The 17,066-nt window shown below is 46.4% G+C and overlaps 1 protein-coding gene across 1 annotated transcript in view; it reads right to left on the bottom strand.

The window, feature by feature from the left end:
- CLSTN2 (calsyntenin 2) overlaps positions 1-16,840 on the bottom strand; it is a 352,520-nt gene extending 335,680 nt beyond the window's left edge. Inside the window, exons 1-2 of the mRNA XM_062182012.1 lie at positions 16,825-16,840; positions 16,443-16,565 (exon numbers count right to left, since the gene is read on the bottom strand). Of these exons, the coding sequence (XP_062037996.1) occupies positions 16,443-16,565; positions 16,825-16,840 (139 nt within the window). The remainder of the gene's footprint in view (positions 1-16,442; positions 16,566-16,824) is intronic.
- Between the last annotated feature and the right edge of the window lie 226 nt (positions 16,841-17,066).

Here is a 17,066-nt window from a genome sequence, read left to right on the forward strand (position 1 = left end):
CCCCACACTCAAAATCTCCAGCTTTATAAAGTAACTTAGATGGGGAAGTTGTTTGGCTTTCAAGGAAGGATATGGAAAAATACTTCCCTTGCCAGGATGAAAAGATTGGTTGTGGGACCAGATTATTGGACCCAAACCACAAGCCACTGCACTTTGTGGGAGGGAATCTGTCTGGAGGAAGGCAGAGTTTTCTACATTGTTTCCTCATAACCCAATCCTGGAACAGGGTGCTGGGAACTGTTGCAAGCAATGGGTTGTGATGATCATTGACAAAATGGGTGGTTAGGAGGGCAGTCACAGACTTGCCAAACGTTTTTTAACAAAGATACAATTCAGTGGGGGAAAAGATAAATCTTTCAACAAATGGGTACAGGAGCAATTGGACATCCAAGGGCAGTAAATAATGATTCAAAACGCAGCAAGTGCTTAAATGTAAAATGCAGTGCTCTCAAACTTTTAAAGACAAAAACACAAGAAAGAATCTTCAGACTCAAGGGCTAGGCATTGGGTTGTTAGACTTGACACTGTAGATCTGGACTCCATCAAAATCAGAATCTTATTCTGAAAAAGAGCCTGCTAAAGAAGATAAAAAGACAAACTATGGCACAGGAGAAGATATTTACAAACCACATATCTGACATGGATATTTAGAATATTTAGAACAGGAGTAGCTATCAAGTCTTAATAGTAACAATACAAAAAATACAGTGAGAGAATGGAGGGAAGACATGAAGAGATTTCACGGAAGAGCACAGACACATGGAAATACGCACATGAAAAGACATCAAACATCAGTAGCCATTAGAGAAATGGAAATTAAAACCACCATGAAGTCACATTACACTACCATCTAAGTGACTATAATAAAAATAGTTGCTACATCACATTCTAGTGAGCATGCAAAGAAGCCGCTTGCTCTCACTCAGACAGTGCTGGGTGCAAAGTAAAATGGTACAGCCACCCTGGAAAACAGCTTCAGAGTTTGTTATAGAACAAAATATGCAATACATACCACCCACCAGTTCTACTCCCCACACTTAGGTCAGAGAAGCGTTAAACTTGTACAGCAGTGTTGACAGCAGCTTTATTCAAAACACACCCAAACCGGAAACGTAAATATCCCGCAACACACAAACGGCAGCACACCCATTTCACCGAATGCAGCCCACAATAAAAAGAACACACTATTCACCCAGGCAACAACCCAGATGAACTTCCGGAGGATGCTGCTGAGTGGGAAAAAAAAAAACCTGTTCTCAAACGTTGCCTACCTCATGATTCCATTTATACAACCTACTTGAAATGAGTCAATTACCAAAGTGAGAACAGACAAGTGGTTGCCAGGGGTTCAGGAGAGACTGGGTGGGAGGGAAGAAGATGGGACTACAAAAGGGCAACCTGCTGTCCTTGAGGTGGTGGGAGTGCTGTGTCCTGAGTGTCCCAATGTCTGGTTCCTGGCGGTGCTGCTATGCATGATGTCATCACTGGGGGAAATTGGTAGAATGGAACACAGCAGCTCTCGGCTTTTCCTTGCAAGGCCATGCAAATTTGCAACGACCTCAAAATGAAGAATTTAGTATTTTTACAAAACTGTTCACCAGTGCTGAGTAGCAGCAGCCCTCCCCTCAGGCTGTTTGCTCCTTGGATCACCACAAGCCCAGCTGAGGCTCCCCTTCTTCCTTCTCTGGCTTCCTTAGGCTTCTGAGCAGTGGTGTGGGAACCTCAGCAGCTGCAGTGCCCTTGCTCCCAAGCCACCAGAGGGCCCCCAGGAGGGGCTTCAGCCCCTGCCAAGTGCAGTGGGAGCAGCAGGGATGAGACTGAACTCCAGTGGCCCTCGGTCCCCACTCCCACTCTGCTGAGAAGCAGCTTGCAAGCCACTCAATCCTTTTCAATTCAAATCAGCAAATATTTACTGAGAACTTCTAATCTGGATGGTACGCCAGGACCAGTGGATAAGCAGGCTTGCCCCGCTCAGTATGAGCAGCAGGCAATTAAATAGATTGCACGGAGAATGCAGCAGAACCCAGGGCTGAGCCCACGAGCAAACATGAGAAAGGCAAGGAGAGAAAATGACAGGTTGGCTTCAGGGTGTCGTACCATAGCAGTTCAAAAATTTCACAGACCGTGCAATTCAAAGACAAATATATTTTGTTACCAAAAAATTGAAATCTATGCACAGTTTTCCCACAATACACATTTTTCATGAACATTTTAAAGATTCCGCCTATGCATGGACTTCAAATTTTTTATGCCAAAGTAAACTTATCTTTGAGTCCCATTTCCTGTGAACTCTCTGAGGTAGCTTTGCACAGCAATGTGTCATTCATTCATTGAATAAACTAATTGCTGCCCACTTGCTGCTGAATGCTAGTTAACACAAATGGATTCCGACACTGCCTTTCAAGAGGAGAGAGGAGGTGAGCTCGTGTGTCGACAACCATAGCGTTGTGTGACGAGAGCTGGGGCAGAGGACAGCAGCGCAGGGATTGGGGAACACAAGGATGGATGCCACTCTGCCACTCTGCAGACAATGGTCCATTGCACATGACGCTGGTGCAGGACCAAGTGAGAGCCTGCTAACAGGCAGGCAGAATTAAACAGGCACTCTCACCAGTCTCCTGCTATCTGGCTCAAGACCCTCTTTGCAGATCAGCCTCAGACACCTGTAGTCATGTCTGAGGGACCCAATGTGTGCCTGGGAGGAGAAGGAATGGGAAGGTACGGTGGGAACCAATGGGCAGGCAGACATAGCCCAGTTCCTGATGAAAAACAGAATTGCTACACATGAGACAGGATTGAGATGGCTGAGATCAGAGTCCACAGCAGTTAAGACACCGTTTGGGATGCCCATGTCCCATATATCAGAGGGCCTGGGTTTGAGCACTGGCTCTGCTTTAGAGTCCAGATTCCTGTGCATGCCCATCTTAGGATACAGCAGATGATGGCTCAAATGCTTGGGTCCCTGCTTCCCACATGGGAGACCCAGATGGAGTTCCTGGCTCTTGTCTGCCCCAGCCCTTTCAGGCATTTGGGGGAACCAGCGGATGGAAGACCTATCTCTGTTTCTGTCTCTGTATCTCTATGTCTCTCTGCCTTTCAAATACAAGAATCTGCAGCAGGGACTGGAGTTGAAGGTGACATTCCATAAGACAGTTCAGGCCTGGATTTGACCACATCACTAGTACCTATGGTACCTAGAACCTGGGCACATCCATCCTGCAAAGGGAAGCCTTTATAGTAAGTCAGGAAGAACAGTATCATTAGGCGTACAAACAACCTGTGCGTGTGAACCCTAGAGCACAACAGGCCACAGGAAGAGGAGGAGTCCAGATCTGCTGGACTGAAGAGAGAGTGATTAAGGAAGGACCTGGGATGACCCAGGAGCATGTCCGCATGACGGCAGGTCAAGGAGGACAGCACCAGAGTGACCCAGAGGCTGAGAACACGCTCCGGATGTGAGGCTGGGATGGAGCCTCCCCAGGGCCGTGGGTCTGCACGGTGGCCTCACTGCAGATAGGACAGGCAGTAGGGGCAGCGAGGTGACAGGGGTGGGGGTGGGACAGGCACGATGAGTGCTATCTGACAGCTTACTTCGTTAGGGGTTTCAAGAGAGAGACCCAAGAAGGGGCAAGGCTAAAGGGGTGTTCTTTGTACACTGGATTTGGGGACAGTTGCTGTAGCATAAGTTAAGCCTCTGCCTGCAGCACAGGCATCCGATATGGGCACTGGTTCAAGTCCTGGCTGCTCCACTTCTGATCCAGCTCCCTGCTGATGGCCTGAGAAAGCAGCAGAGGATGGTCCAAGTGCTTGGGCCTCTGCACCCACGTGGGAGACCAGAAAGAAGCTCCTGACTCCTGGCCCCTGGCTTTGGATCAGCCCAGCTCCAGTCGTCGCAGCCATTTGGGGAGTGAACTAGTGGACGGAAGACCTTTCTCTGTGTCTCTCCCTCTTTCTATAACCCTGCCTCTCAAATAAATAAATAAATCATAAAAAAGGTGCAAACTGATGAAATCCTTACTTAGTATATACTGAATCGATATTCTCCATATAAAGATAATTGAAAATGAAAAAAAAAAACTTGGTGTTAAATTGGAAATTGCATAGAAAATTAATCAATTTTTAAAAAACATCATGTAGGATCTCTGTCCTTAATGTGCTGTACATTGTGATTTAATGCTATAACTAGTACTCCAACAGTATTTTTCACTTTGTGTTACTATGTGGGGGAAAACTGTTGAAATCTTTACTTAATATATACTAAACTGATCTTCTGTATATAAAGAGAATTGAAAATGAATCTTGATGTGAGTGGAAGGGGAGAGGGAGCGGGAAAGGGGAGGGTTGCGGGTGGGAGGGAAGTTATGGGGGGGGGAGCCATTGTAATCCATAAGCTGTACTTTGGAAATTTATATTCATTAAATAAAAGTGAAAAAAAAAAAAAGAGTGTAGAGACTTAACCCTTGCAACTCACAGCCTGTTATGATCAGGAGAGGGACTTTTTTCCAAATGCGCCCACAATTCCCAAATTTCTTTTCTTTTCTTTTTCTTTCTTTTTTTTTTTTTTTTTTTTTTGACAGGCAGAGTTAGACAGTGAGAGAGAGAGAGAAAGATCTTCCTTCCATTGGTTCACCCCCTAAAAGTCCACTATGGCTGACGCGCTGCACCGATCCAAAGCCAGGAGCCAGGTGCTTCTCCTGGTCTCCCATGTGGGTGCAGGGCCCAAGGACTTGGGCCATCCTCCACTGTCTTCCTGGGCCATAGCAGAGAGCTGGACTGGAAGAGGAGCAACCAGGACAGAACCAGAGCCCCAACTGGGACTAGAACCCGGAGTGCCAGCATCGCAGGCGGAGGATTAGCCTAGTGAGCTGCGGCGCCGGCCCCCAAATGTATTTTCTTTTCTTGCCGTCAAACTTTGCTCTTAGTATCACTAATGTGCAGAAAGAATCCCATCACCCTGGGAATCATGTTTCCATTAAAAATGCAGAGTACGGTACTTTATTGAAGTCCATGGCCCCCCAAGCCAGCCATTGCAAGGGATGTCATTTACGATGGCACTCAGCTGGAACTTGGGTAAATAATAATAATTTTTAAAGTTTGTAGATCATGTTGAACTTGGCTTAATAGGTCCTCTCTCCAGACCTCAGAAAGGATGGCTCATAAAAAAGTAATTAGTTTATATAGACTGTCAAGGTTCATGGCGGACAGCTGGCCTTTGATGCATCGTCTCTGATTACAGGCAGCTACAAGACAATAAAATTGAGCTCTGAACCCACGCCAAGGTATTCGGTGATCTCACTCTGGACACTCTGCCAAGCAGAATGGCCTATAAAAGCCTGCTTGTACTCCTGCTCTTTGGTTTGAAATCTCAAACAAGTCTTAGGCATTTAAGACTCGCGTTCGTAGGCCCAGAATTCCTATTAAAGTAAAAACCACTGACCTTATGAATTCATGTTCATAATTAATATTTGTGGCCTGTTCCAATTGCAGACCTATTCAATACGGTCACCGTGGTAAGCCACAGAAATGGCTCCTGGAGAAGGGATTGCAATCGGAATTAACTTGTCTAAGCTTGGCTATTAAACGGTCCAATTACTGACAGTTGGCGTTGGTTTTCAATCATCATTGATTTCACTGTGATAATTATCAGCTACAGCCTTTTAAGAGGATTTGGCCAATGCTTTCAGATCCCCAGCTATTCTTTTCTATGCTGCTTCCTTATCTGAGCTTTGAGGCTCCTTTCTGCTCCTGTAGCTCAAAGGATACCTGCGTGCCCCAGTCCATCCGCCCCTCGCCCAATACAGTAAACCACAGTAACAGGGCATTTTCACCAGGCCTCTTGGGTGCCTGAGAGTAGAGACATCCTCACTCAACTCAGGAGACAGAGTGCAGAGAGCAGTGCAGCAAAGAGGATGGCTCAGGTTCACCAAGACACTGGGACCACCTGGGAAGTGAGGTGGTTCTTCCCTTCGGGAGCCACTTAGACTCTCCTTTCCAGACACACCTGATTCTCCCTGGAGCCAGCCACGTCCTCTCTCTCTGCTGACTGAGGGCCCACCCTGTGGTTTGCATGTGTCCTTCGAGTTTCATCTACAACCCACTCCCTGACCCCTCGACACTCAAACAGGAAGCCCACTGACTATGTGATCCAGGGAGCAGCCCCAGGTGGTCACTAAACCACTAGCAATATAAGGGTCTACTCCAGGCCCAGTTTCAGCTGGGTAGAGGACTGGGTCATGTGGCTTGAGATTTGGTCACCCAAGGCAGTGAGTGGGAAAATAACCAAGAACAGGCTTGTGTCGTACTTGTCAGTGACACACATCATAAGATTTAGGGATCTTAATGCCCCTGAATGTCTTTAAGCTTGGAGCCCAACAGGCCCTCTGAGCTGTTTTTCTAATAGAAATAGTTTGGGATTTTTTTATGTTGTTTTTCCTGATTTATTCTATGAGAAGCCCTGAGTTTAGAGTCCCCGGATGGATCCACTGTCTTTCGCTGAGGCTGCAGTGTCTCAGACAATGCTTTAGAGATGAATGAAGTAAAGAGTTTCCCCAGGGACAGGACCCAGGATCCCGGCCTCAGCAGCATGAGGCTGACTTCCTGCTGAGTCCACTAGACACCGGACACAGCAGAACGAGAGACAGAAAAAGAGAGGAGTGGGTAACAGGGGGTAGAGAATGCTGCTTGGGGGAGGCCCCTTGAGGAAAAGTATCATGCTCCAAAGGGATAGGGGCCAGGCCACACTTTCCCATCAGAATTTCAGAACTGCTTTGGGCCAGTGGTTGCTATGGGTCTCCTGTTATTCATCACGTGAATAGGAGTGTTTACTGAGATGTGCTTTCCTCTGGCAGGGATGTGCAGGAAGATAGCTTATCTCAGGTCACCGGTCTCTGGAGCCAGCGGGACTGCACCCAGTCCTAATGAGCCTCACACACTCCTCGGCTTCAAGCTAGATGCTGTGATAGGACATGGCACTTGGGGGTCCCAGGACAGCGGTGAACGTGTCTTGCATGAGGAAAGGATGTGAATACTTGTGGCCAACAGGCAGGCTGTGATAGGGTAAAGGCTTTGCTGGCTCTCACATGTCATCTCTCCATGCCTTTTGGTGGTCCACTCCTGCACTGCCTCTGGGAGTGGCCAGGTGACTAGCTTTATCCAATGGGATGGTAGTTACAACAACCTGTCACAAGTAGCTGTACACAAACCTGCTTGCACATTTCTGCCTTTGGCCTCTCCACAAGCATGACAGGGACATGCTCCGACTAGCCTGGTATGAGAATACACAGGGAGAAGGTGTTATTCCAGCTAAGGTCTCCCAGAGCAGACAGCACACAGCCCAGCTGCCTACAGACACCTGCGCAAGCCCAGTTAGGGTCAGCTGAGCCTGACTGAGACTAGCCGAGCTACCCAACCAGCAGGTAGACTCATGAAAACAAAAGAATGGCTGTTTTCTGATGCACCTAAGTTTTGGTGTGGTTGTTCTACAGCAAGAGTTAACAAGACATCTAGGCTGGAAGTGAAACATCACCATTTCTACTACGTTCTGGGAAAAGCATATACTATGGCTTAAGCTTAGTCTTAACATCAATGAAATGGAGATATTGATATATAATATTGCCTACTTCAGAGGCTCGTGGTGAGAAGTACACGGTGTGGTGTCTAGAATACAGGGTCTGGTATGGGGCAATAATCAATGGCAGCTAACTCTCAGTGCTGTTGTGTGCAAGTTGTCTTCTACACAAAGACGTGGGACTGAAGGGACCAGTAAGGGGCTGAAATCTCCACCTGCCAAGCTGTGTGCTCCGACGTGGGACATTATCCATCTGGAATAAGGGGCACCTGTTTCTAATTTGCACAGTGGCCATATGGGCTGGCAGCAGCCCCGCTATTATTGTGGATTTCAGTGTGCACTTTTCCTCCTGCTTGAGCATCGTATTGTCATTAACTCGCAGACTCGGAGAACTTGAAATGCCGGCACTCAAGTGCTTCTCTCAAGCTCTCTCTTGGTGCCAGCGCTCAAGCCTCCTAACCCGGGACTCCACTTCTCTCCTGTTAGGGTGACCAACTCGCCCGGTCTTCCCGGACCTTCCCGGTTCTAGTACTGAAAACGCGACATCCCACGAAGCCCAGCAGTTCCAGGCAGACCAGGACCATCTGCCTCTCTGAATGCCTTTTCTTCATTCTTGATGGAGAACAGGCCATGAGCATCTGCTAGTTCTCCTAAAACATCAGTTGGCCAACCAGGGTCTCATGGTCCTCAGTGAGGCCCAGAGCCTGGGGAACAGGGTCACCAATGAACAAGTGTGGCAGTCCCTGCCAGCCCCTCCCCTCACCGCTGTCACCGAGCCGAGCCCAGCCCCGCTGTGGGTTTTCCCTGGGACCTTCACCCTCATAGGTCTTCCTTTGTACTCTGGTTTTACACCGTCCTCTGTCCTCTGGATGCAGCCCTCTCAGTTCTCTGCAGCCGCTCTGCCCCAGTGGCCCTGACCACTCAGCACAGGAGGGAGGAGCACAAGGGATGAAAGGGAAAAGCTGGGGTGAACCCAGGGCTTCTCGTGGGGCAGCACAGAGAGGACACCAAACACACCCTGACCTCAAATCAATCTCGGTCAAGGCTGGGAGCTGCCAAGCTGGCAGAAGAAAGAGATCAAAGGAACTGAGCCAAAGGGACGCTGTGCATGCAAGAGAGGCGGCCCATACAGTGGGGCCTCCTCCCCCTCTTCTATCCCATACCGCTGAATCAGGAGCATGGGAGTGGCCGGGGCAACAGCCAGGCTGCTCCTGGGGCTTTACCCGTGACCTTTCGTCATCATCCTCCCCAGTGACCATAGCCTGGATGTGAGCAGGTCCGTGGCCATTCCCTGGCCATCGCTCCTTCACCCCCCTGTTGTTCCCAGCTTTCCAGCAACTTCTGTGTCACTGCAGTGACCTCTCAGATCACAGCTTGTCTGCGACTGGGGGCTCCTGAACCCCACCCAGTGTACTGAGATATGAGAGCAGGTCCTTCATCTCAGTGATGGGACCCGGCATCCAGGGTCACGGGCGCCGAGTGCTGCTCTGCGGGCTGCGGAGAGGGGTGGGACAGTCAGTCCAGTCCTCACGCCCCCGGCTAATCTGAACCCTATCCTCTGCTCTAAAACTGGGCAATCACAGATCACATGAGCAGTAACATTTGACCAGGCAATCTCGGTTTGTTGCTGTGTATGGCCCAACCCGCAAGAGTAAAACCCTCACTCCTGTGCTTGGATGAGAAAGGCATTTCACACCAAGTTGGCCACGACGGAATGCTTGATATAGGAAAACTATGGTCAGCACCTTAACTATCCAAAAATTTGGGAGTGATTACATAAACTATGGCATGGTTATATGATGGATAATCATGCTAGCAGTTCAATATTTTGAATAACTTTTAATCTGTTTGGAAAATGTTGAACAAAGACTCAGAGCCATATATACTATAATCCAAATTAATAAAAATATCTATATGTGAATATTTAAAAAGATAGCAAGATCTTAGGAGTGAATTTGGCTCTGTTCTTTATTTTTAGTGATTTCCACATGCATTTGAGTTCACAGACATCGGTCTCTGTCTGTCCCTGTCCTGCTCATTCTGGATTCCAATGCTGTGTGGGCAGAGCACTGATGGTAGGTTCCAGATAGTTCTGCACTGGATTCACTGCCGGGAGCACCATCAGATGACGTGGGGCTGTGCCCAGGTGGCCGCTCAGAGAGCAGACTGGGAGCTGACCCCATCCAAACCAGCTGGCATGCAAAGACACTGCCACTGTGAGGCTTATGGAGATGGTCCCTTTGCCACTAGGACTGTAGCTTACAGAGCCACAGAGCAGGATGGACTGAAACTGGCTGGTTCCCCCGGGGCTAACCCCAAGGGTGCTGGACAGGACACAGGGTCTCATGTGGCATTCATTTGAAAATTTCTTGTGTTTTTTGCTGCTTCCACCCACAACTTAAATGCTAACTTATTTGCATTCTTTCTTAAAATTTGGATTTAAAAAAAATTCAAGTAAATGTATTTAAAAAGAAAATGCCTGAAATGAAAACCAGCAATACTTGCCTCAGATAGAAAGGTAACCTAAATAAAACACAGCAGGATATTATTAAAACCCTAACTCAGTAGTGTTGCTCTGTAATAATTTGCCCCACTTTGTCAAGAAGAGAGACGGCAAGTGGCTGAGAGATGGAGAGGAGGTCTTCAGCCTCCTAAGGTGCACCCTCCTTGACATAATCAGAAAGACTGAAAGAGAATTCAAAAGATACGACTTGGCATGGAATTCTTTAATGCTATGTCTGGTACTGCATAAATTTCCCACCACCAATGACAGGTGTGTCCCACGTGAGACCATCAACAGAGGAGAATGAAGGCAGCACTCAGAGCATCTGGAGTTGGACTGGCAGGGCTGATCCATCCCAGGTGGGTAATTTAGAACCATTTACGACATTTCCCTATGTCTCAAAGTTCTCATCGCAAGACAGAGTCAGGGTATCTAGCTTCCGCTTTCACAGTGTTGGTGTGGTGTAGATGTGATTTTGTGTGTGCAGCAGCTGGTGCACGTGTGTGTATGTCTGTGTGTCTATGTGGGTGAGTGTACGTGTTTCTAATAAAAGGACACATAGTTTAAGCAAGTCTGGAAGTATATCTTATAATTTATAGATTATCTTACAGGGATAAACTACAGATACAATGTAAGGAAAATTTTCCAAACTGTTATTTACTGATAGAGTTCTGTGCAACTTTCAAGCCGTTTTCCCTCATATTACTTAGCTGATTGGCCCCACAACACCGCCTAACCACTCTAGGCAGCATAGCTTGACAGCAGAAGTGGATGAGTACATGAAGCCTTAGAACAAGCTCCAAACCTCCCCTCCTCCTTTCTTTAATCACAGATGATCATTAAACCATTGTACTCAAAACACTTGTGGCTTACTGACAGCATTAATAAGTACAATTACTCCAGTGAGTCTCACTGTTACCACTGCTATGATTATCAGAACCATGACGTATGGGGCAGGCGTTTGGCACAGGTGTGAAGCTGCCACTTGGGACACTGGATCAGAGTGTCTGAGATTGGCTCTTCTGATCTGGGGTCGGACACGCTACCTTGCACCACAAGGCCCTCAGACATTGAGCCTTGTCTCTGCTTCTGATCCAGCTTCCTGCTAATGCACATGCTGAGAGGTGACAGATGATGGCTTGGGACTTGGGTCCCTGCCACTCACTTGGGAGACCCGGAGAGAGTTCCTGGCTCCTGGCTTTGGCCTGGCCCATCACCGGCTGTTGAGGGCTCTTGGGGAATGAACTAGTAGATGGAAGATCTCTTTTCCTCTCTGTCCCCTCTCTGTGACTCTGCCTTTCTTATTTTATTTTTATTTTTTTATATTTTTTTTAAAAACTTTTATTTAGTAAATATAAATTTCCAAAGTACAGCTTATGGATTACAATGGCTTCCCCCCCCATAACTTCCCTCCCACCCACAACCCTCCCAACTCCTTTTGCCTTTCAAATAAATAAAGATATTTTTTAAAAAAGAACTGTGATCTATTGGTCACCTATTGGCTTCCAGAGAGGGCTCTAGGCACTTTGCATTATATCCTACTTATCCTCATAATAACTCGGGGTAGCTACTCCCATTTTCAGGATGAGGAAAGTGCCCCCTGAGGAGTTCACTGACTCAGGTAGGGAATGGCCAAGCTGGAAGGTCAAGCCAGGTATCTGGTAAATTAAATGAGCCAGGAGATGAGGCAAATATCACATAATCTTGCCCATTTTGAGGATTAAAAAACAAAGCTGATCTCATAGAAGTAGAGAGCATGACAGTGGGTCACAGGGAGGAGGCAGTTAGGGAGGTGGGGGGAGGGGAGATGACGTCAGAGGATGCACAATCATGCTTGGGTGGGGAGTACCTGTCAGGAGATATGCCATGCAGGGAGGTGACTATGGGGGGGATGATGACATATTCTCGAAAAATCTAGAGTGAACGGATGTTGGGCAAGATCACCATGAAATGATTTAACCATTCCAAGATGTATATGTACTTCAAAACATCATACTGCACACAACAAAAACATGCAAGGCCATCTGTTGTTTTAAAGCAATATTTTTGAAAAAGCCTGTGACTGTTAAAATCTCTGTCTTCCTTTTTCACCAGAAGACAACACCACTGTGTTAAAATCCTGGGAAGATCTCAGCCATGAGGCACTGATGGGGTGGAGGCATGAACGAGGCCCCTGGGCAGGTGCAAAGACAAGGAGGCAGGTGGATGGGCAGACACTGAGCAGGACAGGGGAACAAATGGTGCTAACCCTGCAGGAAAGAACATCTTCTGCTGCAACAGCACCGCGAGCAGCCCGTCAACCCAGGCCAAATCATGTCCCTGGCAATTTTCTGGGCAGTCTTCAGAGAGCCACCCAGCCTGAGAAGCCAGCCAATTATGCCTGATAATTCTCTGCAGCCTTGTCCTTTTAAAAGACAAGTCCAGACTGGCCCAATGGAGACAAATGAGCAATTCTATTATCTCCGAAAGGCAGTCTAATTCCCTTCAAATGTGAAAGTCTCCAGTTTCCTAACAGGCCTCAGTGGGGCACATGTAGAAATTAATAAGTTCACGGTGTGCCCAGCTTGCTTTCATTATCATTTTTTGCCATGCAGGAGACAGGATTTTCATTATCACTCAAGGATTTTTTTTTCCATGTCTGATTCTTTTAAGAAGGTCAAGTCTACAGAGCTCAGAGACCGGACTAAGGACGGAGTCAAGTCTAATGGACTTGACTGAAGGCTGAGGAGGTTCCATTCACCGAGTCAGCAGATTTCCCTGGCAGGTGAGGCAGGGATCAGTGGGCACATCATAGGGAACGAGAGCTCAGAGCAAGCAGTGAGAAGCCCTGGGTTCTGTCCCAGCCTGTGCCAGCCTGCTCTGGGATACAGGGAAGATGCCTACCATCTGTGGGAGTCCCTTACCTCCTGTGGGAAATGGGCAGGGAGGAAGGTCTGGAGAACAAAACTCACATTTACTAAAATTTCACTACCTCTGGAGCCATTGCAACTTGCATCACAGACATCGCTTACCCTGGATCAAAGCAAGAACCCGAGAAAGCTTGGGCGACTGCAGATGACGACAGGCAGGCAGCCGTCACCAGCGATCCCACCGCACTGTCACTAAATCACACCAGCAAAATAAGCCAGAGAGGGCCAGGCAATGACAGGCTCCCGTGGTGAGGGCGGGACTGTAACTCCCGCAACTTTCCAGGAAAGCAATGTCACACGTTTCAGGAACGTTCAACTTCCTGACCCGTTAATTCCAATTCTGGAAGTCCATCAGAAAAACAGAACCTGAAATGCGGAGATGTAGTCTAACAAAAAATGGAAAGCAAATTGTTCGTCAATAAAAGAATGGTCAACTATAAAATATTCATAAATAGGCAGTCATTGAATCCCTTGTAGAATATTTAAACAAATGGTAACTTTTCATGAGATGAGTGGGAGTAATAAATTAAATATCAATCTTAATATGTTAATTAATGTAATAGTTCATTTATATATTCATCTCATCATACTATATAATTTAATTTAATAACATTAATATCAATAAGGGGTGTGATCATAAATCTTGAAAAAAAGAGTAGGAAAATAACTAAAAGGAAACAGTAAATGGTAGAAGAGGCCCTTTCTGGGGGGTAGGGAAACATATAATTCATGTTTTGTCCTTTGCTATTTATGCACAATGTTTATTACTGTCATAATCAGGAGGTATACAAGTTATTTTCTATCCCTAGATTGTGCATATATATACAGATGCAATCATGATCATTATTTAAATGAAAATCTCATGGGATAATATATAATTCCAAGGGATACTTTAGCAGATTCTGTAGAGAGACAGTTTTTCCTAAAAAATATTTTTCAAAAAATAGAGAAGTGAGACAGAGCAAAAGTGATATGCAGAGAACTATCTTCCACAAAGCGTACAGCACACCTCAGTGGTTAGATTGGAAATAAAGACCCCTGGGAAAAGGGTGAGGAAACTAACCCATGACTCAGGAGCCATTGATGGGGGGGAGGGGTAAAAGCCTCAGTCGACTTGGAGTGATGGAGCTGGCAGATACAAATTTTTCAATTTTATGAGAATGATAGGGATCTAAAATAAATCTTCAGTATTTTCTTTTTAAGATAAATGCTTTAAAACAGATGCCTGTAGCATGGATGGATGGCCACTGCCTGTGTCCTGTCTTAGAGCAAGTCATAAATAACACCGAGAAAAATAGCTTTGACCACTCTTCAGTTTTTACTCTTCAGAGCTTGCAAGATTATATTTTGATGCATTAAACTAGATTTTGTTTAAGGCAGCTGCAAACAATAGGAATACAGAAATTGTCTTCAGTTAGAAAAAACCATTCAGGGCTTGGTTCAGAAGTAAACCTTACTTTCAAGATATTCCTGAACACCTGTGCGCACAGCCAATGGACACAACACAAATTCGAGTTTAAAGGCATCTGATGGGTTTATGATTTAAGGAACTTTTTTTGGTGACTCCTCAGAGGAAACTTTTAATTGGGCTTCAGCCCTTCAACCAAGAAAAGTAAACAATCTTTTGTGAATCCAAGCTTTCAACTTTCAGATCTGCTCGAAAGGTGTTTTTCTGTCCTGATTTGTACATAGTGAGCTCATGACTTTCCTGCAGAACAGCTTGTTCCACAACTTCAGCATCTCTGGTCCACCCTGGATGAGAACAGAACTGCATCCAAGGCACACACCGGGTACCACAGCCTCAACTTTTCAACTGTTAGTCTGATCGCATCTGCGTGACTTAACCACGTGTGTTCACACCCCATTTGCCATTGGTTTCCTCCGTTAGGTTTGAAACAGGAGTTATGCATGGAGATGGAAAGATGAATAGCAGCAGCTCTTCACACTGGCAGTGAGAGGAGCCAGGGGCGCACAGTCAGTCCCAAGAGCAAAGCCGTAGCTCAGCCCCATAAATCAGATCTCATTCATCAAGATAAACCAGATCCTGGATTTTTATGCCAAATATCTCAGTTTCTAAAGGTTGTCTATTTTTAAACATAGTATATACCAAGCCGGACCTTTCTAAGGTCTAAACAGTTTTGCTAATATTTGTTTTAAAATGACATTCCCAAGGCTTGCTTAGAATTACTGATTCGCCTCAATATCATATTAATTATCATATTCCCAAGGAGGGACTGAGCTGGCAGAATCCTAGGCCAGCAAACAAGGTTTGGGGATGGTAAGGCATCTTGTATGGAAAAGACACCACGGGCATCACATTTCCACAGAGTCACTGGGACTTCTGGTGATGTCAGATGATGTATGGAAACACCCCAACTCTAAACATCTCAGAAGCCACAGGGAGGCTCCCTTGGTGGATACCATTTCACATACAATCAGGATGAATCTGTCTGCTGAGATCAAGGGTACCTCCCACCTCCACGTTCTGCAAGAATGCTCATGGGTCTTGTAGCATTGAATTTCCCTCATTGAACCAACCTGTCAGTCTTTATTTTATTTCATAATGGGAAAAAAAGCCTACACAGAACTTATCTTTTAAAAGTGCAAAACAGCCAATTTTTTTCCTGCCCAAGTAGCTCATAATGTAGCAGACAAACTGTCAGGAAAAATAGACTTCATCATGGTGAAAACCTCTGCCTGGCACCCATCTATCATAAAGCAATCTTCTAGAAATCTCGAAAACCTTCATTAAATTTCCTGTCTTTCTCCTGACAGTTATAAAATGTTAACAATATTACTCATGATGCATGCATCTTCAGAAATTCTTTGTCCATCACTCCTCCCCCTGCCGTCACCCATCCTCTTCTCTTGGCCAAAAGCCAGGGAAACCTGCGACGTAGCCATCCACTTTTCACACTCCTCCTGGGCTGCTCCTGGCAAGAGGTCAGAGCAGGAAGTAGTGGCGGTCTTGATGACAGTGAGAAGGCTCTCTAGCACAAGACACAGAAGGCAAAATGGCTCAGTGTTGCAATTCCACCTTCAAAAGCCACAGTCACTTTGAGGCTCCGAGGTAGGACCACTCAGCAAGTATTTCTGATCCCTTGTTCTTTCCCCTTTCTCTTGCCAATCTACCAACCTAGATAGGTAGAGTCTCTATCTATCCATGAAATGTGAGAAGGGAGGCAGGAGTCATCTCTCTCGGGGAGAAAAGTCCCCCTAATGACTTTATCAGCCTAACTTCTCCAATGCCACCGGTTACTCTAGGAATTTATGACTCCTCTGGAAAGAAGAAACGAGGTCTTGCATTGGAGACAACATACAAGGAAATTCAAAATCCACCAGAAATAAGCAAAGAACGCAACTTTAACTCTACAACTCAGCCAGGAGACGCAAGAGGTGACAGCGTTTTCTCAATACTTCTTCAAAGCGACGCAAGCCCAGCCTTCCCAAGCCAGCATCTTACCTGCAAAAGGAACTGGCGCGTCTTTATCCAGGGCTACCAGGGGTGGGTCCAAAATGACTGTGTCATTGTTCTCCGTTATGACCCCGTGATAGGAGGTCTCAATCCATGGCTTGTGCTTGTTGACTGGAAAGCGATGGGGGGAAAAAAAAAACAAAGATCATCGTTTGCATAACTAATCCACAACAATATTCACAGCATATATTTTCCAGTTCTAGACTTCCATCCAACAACCTCAGGAGGAATATCAGGCATCTTAGCCCCATTTTGTACCCAGAAAGTTCCAGAGAGCGCAGTTCAACAGCTCATCCAGGGCTCGCAGGAGAGGAAAGGCGGCACTGAGATTCAAGGGCGGGTTTTGTCCCTAAGGCCATGGTCTTTTTACCTGGCCCAGATCCCATCATTCCTACCTCTAGATGCCCTGTACAGATTATTAAGAATTGATTTAGGGGCTGGTGTTGTGACGTAGCAGGTAAAGCAAGCTGCCTGGGATGTGGTCACCCCATATGGGCACTGGTTCGTGTCCTGGCTGCTCCACTTCAGATTCAGCTCCCTGCTAATGGCCTGAGTAAAGCAGAAGATGGTCCAAGTGCATGGGCCCTTGCGCCCATGGAGGAGTCCCAGAAG

Source organism: Lepus europaeus, chromosome 2, assembly GCF_033115175.1.
Source record: "Lepus europaeus isolate LE1 chromosome 2, mLepTim1.pri, whole genome shotgun sequence".
NCBI classification, from domain to species: Eukaryota; Metazoa; Chordata; class Mammalia; order Lagomorpha; family Leporidae; genus Lepus; species Lepus europaeus.